Raw genomic sequence first — 7,180 nt, forward strand, 5'->3', positions numbered from 1 at the left:
TTTAATGCGAGCGAAGAATGATACTCGGATCCACTAGAAGTGGAGAGTAGTGGAATAATTACACTTCTCTCCTTGGAGGTTTGGTATAAGTACACGTAGATTCCCTACAATTTGAAAAATTACATATAGTGTTCTTAAGATTTGCTTTTATCTAGCGAATAAGTCCTTATATTAGTAAAATTCACTGAATTTGCTGATATTAACAAAAGACTAAATGAAAGCTGATATTTACTCTTTATTGACTTAAAACTGACTTATTACAGATTAAATAAGTTTTTTAGGACTAAACTACTCTTATAACGACGAAGGTATATATTTTCACATGCATTAACGTATTAAAACGTATAAGAATAATTTTATTATAAAAATAAATTATTTGACTTGCTATAATCAGTAATAAATCAATTAAAAATAAATATAACTTTTTATTTTTATTAATATCAACAAATTTAAAGAGTGTTTAGAGAAGAAATGAAGACGTAATTATAGCTTTTTATGTTTAATTTGAAAATTCCAGCACTCATTTAAATGCAATAATAAAGAATAGTAATAAAGGAAAAATGAAAGTGCAGAAGGATTTTGGGGGCAATCTGACGTCCGCTTCCTCTATTGGTTGCACTGTCTCTCCTTTGTCTTTTTCTCTTCACCCCCACCAAAATCCGCCCTTTCATTTCTAGAGCCGCACAGAAAACCCTCTCTCTCTCTCTCTCTCCATCTCTCTGATCTCTCGCGCAACGTACACACTTATCAAGAACGACCTAATCCCCAACCCCTTAGGGGGGGTCCCTAGGATCCAATCTTCGTTTATCCATTCCTCACTCTCCGGTCAACCCCTCCCACCTTCAATTGATCGCAGCTGTTTTCTATGTTATTCTGCTCGATTTCGAGGTGAGAATGGATGAGAGGAAATCGAAGAAACTGAACGGTTGTAGTAGCAGCAGCAGCAGTAGTAGTTGGAGCCGTGCGAATAATGGTGGCATTAGCACTAGTGGGTCGTACGACACCGTATGGGAGTGCGTGATCCCGTACGTGCAGGACCCGAGGGACCGGGACGCTGTGTCACTGGTGTGCAAGAGGTGGTACGATATCGATGCCATCACGCGGAAGCACGTGACTATGGCGCTGTGCTACACCGCCACTCCGCAGCGGTTGTCGCGGAGGTTCCCACATCTGGAGTCGCTAAAGCTTAAGGGCAAGCCACGCGCCGCCATGTTTAATCTGATTCCTGAAGACTGGGGCGGGTATGTGACACCGTGGGTGGAGGAAATCGTCAGGTCTTTTGGGAGAATGAAGGTGCTGCACTTCCGGAGGATGATTGTGAAGGATTCGGATCTCGTGTTGCTGGCAACGTCTTTTAGGAAGGTACTGGAAGTCTTGAGGCTGGATAAGTGTTCGGGTTTCTCTACTGATGGGCTTTTGCAGATAGGACGCTTGTGCAGGTAGTAAAACGTAATATTATGTCTTAGCGTTTTGTTTGATTTCATATAGTCTCGCTTTTGATTTTTGACTTGCTATTTTCTTGATAGTTTTTGGTGTTTTCTTGATTGTGTTGTGTATTTCTTGACGTGTTTACAATACTTTGGTACTTGAGCGGCTTATGTTTGATCTCTGTCTTTAACCGAGACTGATGGGTTTCAGATGATTCACCATATGTGTGATTATTTGTCCTCTTTTTTATTATTATTCTTTTTATGTTTTTCGTTCCTTCTATATTTCCCTTCCTTTTTATTTTGTTCTTTTGGCGAATTGATTGGAGCTTAGGTCTAGTTTAATTTTCATTTCTAAAGTTCAAATCGTCACTTTATCCTAAAGTTAAAATTTTATTACACAACTGACCTTCCGATCACTTTCCAGCGACCTTTTGGCTAGAATGGCCATTTTCTAGCTGCATGCTATTTTTGAAGAGCAAAATGCCAAAATAGAATTATATAGCTGCAGTTTAGTCCAATTTCGCATTACTCCAAGAGTTACATAAATTACATATTTTTTCATTTAATTTTATACACATATAGAACACATAATTTTAGAGCTTACTTATAATATTTAACTTAATGAAACTTTATTTAGTTTTATTTTTCTTAGTTCTAGTTATTGAAGTATTAATTTTGTATCATCGTTTAAATTATAATTATAGTTAAAAAATTTGTTTAATGTTAAATGTAATGATTTAGGTCCAGGCTTTTTACAAAGTCAGCAACTTTTTTGGATTTAGTCTTCTTAAAAGTGAAAATTCAAAGTATTTATAATTCAAATAAAAAATTTTCATTATAAACATAGAAAAAGTTGAAATAACAAATAGTAAAAATTACTAAACAGTGGGAGTCCTTTTAGACAACTTGACAATAACACAAGCTGATAAGAATCACTAAAAGCACCTTGACAATTTTCTTTTTCGAAAAAATCATGAAAATATTTGTCAATCCTGAGAAAAAACTTTTTATCTCAATAGTTGTACTATTGTATATGCATTGTATAACTTTTCATTTTTTTGTGAACTTAAAATAAGACGTTGATCAACATATAAGTGCTCTTTTCTTTTTATTTTGAGTTTAGACTTAACATCACAAAAAAGAATAGATTTAAATCCTCTATCATATTAGATTTTTTGATGCATATTCTTAAAGTATGGTTTAGTATATAATTCAGGAAGCAATGTGAAAATTATGTGATAAATTACAATTATAGACCTCTAACTTGACCATTTTGCACAACAAACATTTTAAGGGGCATTTTGAAAATTTAAACAAACTTTGAAGAGGTGTAACCATTCACAAGAAAAATTAATGCTGGGATACAACAGAACTTTTACTATCTGCTTTTGCTGAAAGTATTTGTTTTCTTTATGATGAACTTAAGTGAAGGGGTACTTGTAATTTGATATCATGTCTCAAATTAAGTAAAAGTCATTGGACATAACACATGAGAGGTTCCTTTATATTGGACAATATATACAACTTCAGGGGATGTACTTGTAAGTGACGCGTATATATGCGATATTAAACAAAATGGCTTGATGTGATACTATTTCATCACATTCTCATATCAATTTGGAAGCAGTAATCCATCCTAAGTTCCTGTCCTCCTTGCTTGTTAAATCCATTTGTTTTCATTTTGCCAAAATGCAAAGCATTAAAATATATGATCTGCAGTCTTATCATATTTGTTTTGTTAGTTGGTTCACTTATCTCATTCAAACTCTTCTACAAACTAGTGGTTAAGGGGGAAAATGATAATTATGCGTATGTGTGTAAGTTTTTAAATATCCCATGACTTAAAGTAGATTGTGTATCTAGGCTTCTGGAGTATTCATTGTTCTAAAAGAAGAAAGAAGTTGCACTCTCTTGGTAGTATGTTCCAGCTTTTCTTCAAAAAAGAATACTATATGTCAATCATAATGGTTTTTAAGGTTGTCTTGGCTGACTTCAGAATCTTCCATTTTTCACCTTATTTGACAAACATCTAAGGAGCGTGAATGGACTTGGAAATATGTAATGGTTGTGCTTTAATATCTAATAAATTTTCATCAAATGTACTTTCCAATTTGGATTATGCAAATATCATGAATTTTTTAGAGCAGGAATATTGTTCTTACGTTGCGTCAAAATTTTGTATTTTCCAAATTTGATATTTGTTTGTCACAGGAATTTGAAAATTTTGTTCATGGAAGAGAGCTCGATAATGGAGAATGACGGAGAATGGCTGCATGAGCTTGCTTTGAACAACACAGTTCTTGAAAGTTTGAACTTTTACATGACTGATCTCACGAAAGTCAGATCTAGAGACCTTGAACTGATAGCAAGAAGATGCCCATCTTTGACCTCAATGAAAATTAGTGATTGTGATATTTCAGACCTCATTGGTTTTTTCAGAGCTGCATCTTCATTGGAAGAGTTCGGTGGGGGCTCTTTTAGTGAGCCCCCTGGACAGGTTGGTGAAGGTGTCTTTAATGAACAGTTGGAAAGGTATGCTGCTGTTGTATTCCCACCAAAATTGTGCCGCTTGTGTCTGACTTACCTGGGAAAAGCAGAAATGCCCATTGTCTATCCTGTTGCTTCCAAGCTTAGAAAATTGGATCTCCTCTATGCGCTGCTGGACACAGAAGCCCATTGTGTGTTATTACAAAGATGTCCTAACTTGGAAGTTCTTGAGGTAAATTTTGAGGCCTTTTAACCGTTTGTCATTTCAGAGGTGCCTTTCCTTGTGCTAATTAAGTTTTTATGTGCTTGATCTGCTGGCAATTAGTTTCCTTATTGGTCATTGTTAAACTTCTTTGAGTGCTAATGGGTACAAATTCCATTTGACAACTTCACTTGTTTAATCCTTGCAATAATATGGTCTTCATGATGTGAAAGTTTCATTGATTAGTGTCCTCTAGGCAGTCTGTTTTTAGTAGAGATTATCCCAGTTTTCCCTCTTTACTCTCAAGTAATTTTCTCAGGTCACACTCATATCATGTTCTTGTAAGTAGAATATTTAGCTGGTTTAGGATATTAAACAAGATGAAGTTCATGATAAAATTCTATCTTGTAATTGTATATTTGTTGAATAATATTTGCCATGCAGTATAGCATGCTATCTTATAAATGAATTGCTGTCATCGTCGTGTGAAATTTTTGTGGTGCAATATGAGCATCAGTTGAATTCTCATGAAAAACGAAGTCATGTTATACATGAAGACAGATAAAAGAATACTCCAAACATAGCCAGGTTTATCATTATAGACGTACAAATTCTGAGCTTGTCTTCTATGAGACTGCTATTTTAAGACCAAGAAGTGACTGGGAAAAAAAGAAAATTTATATGCTATTTTTTTTGCTTTGAACTGGAAGAGAACATCTTTCTTTTAATCCAGAAGGATGAGCACTGATGGTTTTTTCCCAGATTTCTCTCTACTTATATTCCCAGTTGTCCCTTTCATTTCGTTCCTAATTTTTATCTGATTCATGGTGCTGGTCCTCATTTAGTAGCATTTCATTTCCTCTTTTGTTAATTTGGGGAGTTGAGTTGGGAGGTATGGTTTTCCTTCAGAAGACAGCTCACAACTGATTTTCTTGAAAATGAAATATTTGCGAGTACCCCTGGGTGGAAGTTCTGATTCTATTATCATTTATGCTAACATATTGCCAAACCAAAATAGTGGACATTTGGCTTCTTGCACTGACTAATCCCAACTTTTGGGTTCTAGTTGTTTTAGGTAAATCAAATAGCAATATTAAGGTCCTTTTTGTTTTCGGTGTAATGTTGTATCTATAGAAATGAATGGATAAGAGGATACGGACTCTTTTGACTTTTTGTTTAATGTTACATTTTCTGTTTTAGTTGATATATATAAATTGCAATGCTAAGTCTGTGACTACAACTATATTTCCATATGTGGAACAGACAAGAAATGTTATTGGAGATAGAGGATTGGAAGTTCTTGCTCAATACTGCAAGAGAATGAAAAGACTTAGGATAGAGCGTGGAGCTGATGAGCAAGACATGGAAGACGTAGAAGGTGTGGTCTCACAGAGAGGATTAATTGCTTTGGCTCAAGGATGCCTTGAGCTGGAATACTTGGCTGTCTATGTGTCTGATATTACAAATGCGTCCTTGGAATGTATGGGCACTTACTCAAAAAACCTATGCGACTTTCGGTTGGTCTTACTCGACAGAGAGGAAAGAATCACAGATTTGCCACTTGACAATGGCGTTCGATCTCTTTTAATGGGTTGCCATAAACTTAGGAGGTTTGCTCTGTATCTCCGGCCCGGAGGCCTCACTGATGTGGGTCTCAGTTACATAGGGCGGTATAGCCCAAATGTAAGATGGATGCTTCTTGGGTATGTTGGCGAGTCTGATGAAGGCCTTCTGGAGTTCTCAAGAGGGTGCCCTAGCTTGCAAAAGCTAGAAATGAGAGGCTGCTGTTTCAGTGAACGTGCACTGGCCATGGCTGCTCTGCGGTTGACTGCACTAAGGTATTTGTGGGTTCAAGGATATAGGGCATCCGGGAATGGTCGAGATCTCTTAATTATGGTGCGACCAAACTGGAATATCGAGTTGATACCTGCAAGACAAGTTTGTGTTGAGGACCAGGATGGTGGACAAATAATTGTTGAGCATCCAGCCCACATTCTAGCATATTATTCACTTGCAGGGCAAAGAACAGATTTTCCGCCTACCGTCAGGCCTTTGGACCCAAACATTCTTATTTAACTGATAAAACTGTATATAACCTTTTGTTGTTGTTGTTGCATACTCTTGTTTAGGTGCCTTGTTCATAAGTATTAACACGTTGCCGTCTTTTCCTCTTCATTTCCATCAGGTCTTGGTGAGAGCCTCTTCCACAGTTTGACACTAGTCTTGGTTTTGTATCTAGAGATTTTCATGTAATGAGTTTTGTACTTTTTTTGTTCTATGAGAAGCTACTCTTGCTATGGTACTTTACCGACGGGACGAATAACCTTCATTATTTGCAGTATTCTCAATTCATGTAGCTCAAGCAGAATGTTACCGACTTACTCTTAACTGTAAATACCTCATTGAGTGGCTTTCTGTTCCTATATTGATCATTTTCGTTTTTACTATTGGCAATGTTACTTATTCCTTCATCCCTTGACTGTTTATGTTGAGTGATTTTTCTGTGTTTGTTCTTTCTCCCTCCCTTCTGCTTCAAATTCTACTCAAGGTTTTTGAAATACTTTACAACGGGTATTTTGGTCAGTTTACAAAAATTAGATAAAAATCTAATGGAGATTAAAAGAACAGGCTCGATGTTAGACTAACGTTAACATCAATATGATGTTTATAATTTTTCAAACAAGGAGAATATATTTGTACTTATATCAAAAATTAGGAGATGTGATGAAAAAAATTCTAATCGTCCTCATAGGTAGGTAGAATTTAACCATTATTGGAATTTGATATTTTTGAAATATACAAAGAATAGTTTCGGTAAAAAAGTCACGAAAACCTGCAACTCATTTACAAAAATGTCGTAAGCTGTGGTAAGTATATCCTCACTAACTTACAACGTTTAGTTTATTTTAAATTTTAATTTAATTTTTCAATGGGAGCGTAACCAGAAATTATATTTTACCCGGATGAACGCGTGATGAATGTGAGAAGCATCGGCCCCGGAGAAGGCTGGATCGTAGGAAGCCGGCACGGATTTCATAAGATAGGTGTAGAGGAGTATAGC

General features: G+C 35.9%; 1 protein-coding gene across 1 annotated transcript; it reads left to right on the forward strand.

The window, feature by feature from the left end:
• LOC105160913 (coronatine-insensitive protein 1) lies at window positions 602-6,559 on the forward strand. Its single transcript, XM_011078433.2, has 3 exons — window positions 602-1,439; window positions 3,642-4,149; window positions 5,383-6,559. The coding sequence occupies exons 1-3, from the start codon at window positions 895-897 to the stop codon at window positions 6,193-6,195; spliced, it is 1,866 nt and encodes a 621-aa protein (XP_011076735.1). The 5' UTR covers window positions 602-894; the 3' UTR covers window positions 6,196-6,559.

Source organism: Sesamum indicum, linkage group LG4 (assembly GCF_000512975.1).
Source record: "Sesamum indicum cultivar Zhongzhi No. 13 linkage group LG4, S_indicum_v1.0, whole genome shotgun sequence".
Lineage (NCBI taxonomy): Eukaryota > Viridiplantae > Streptophyta > Magnoliopsida > Lamiales > Pedaliaceae > Sesamum > Sesamum indicum.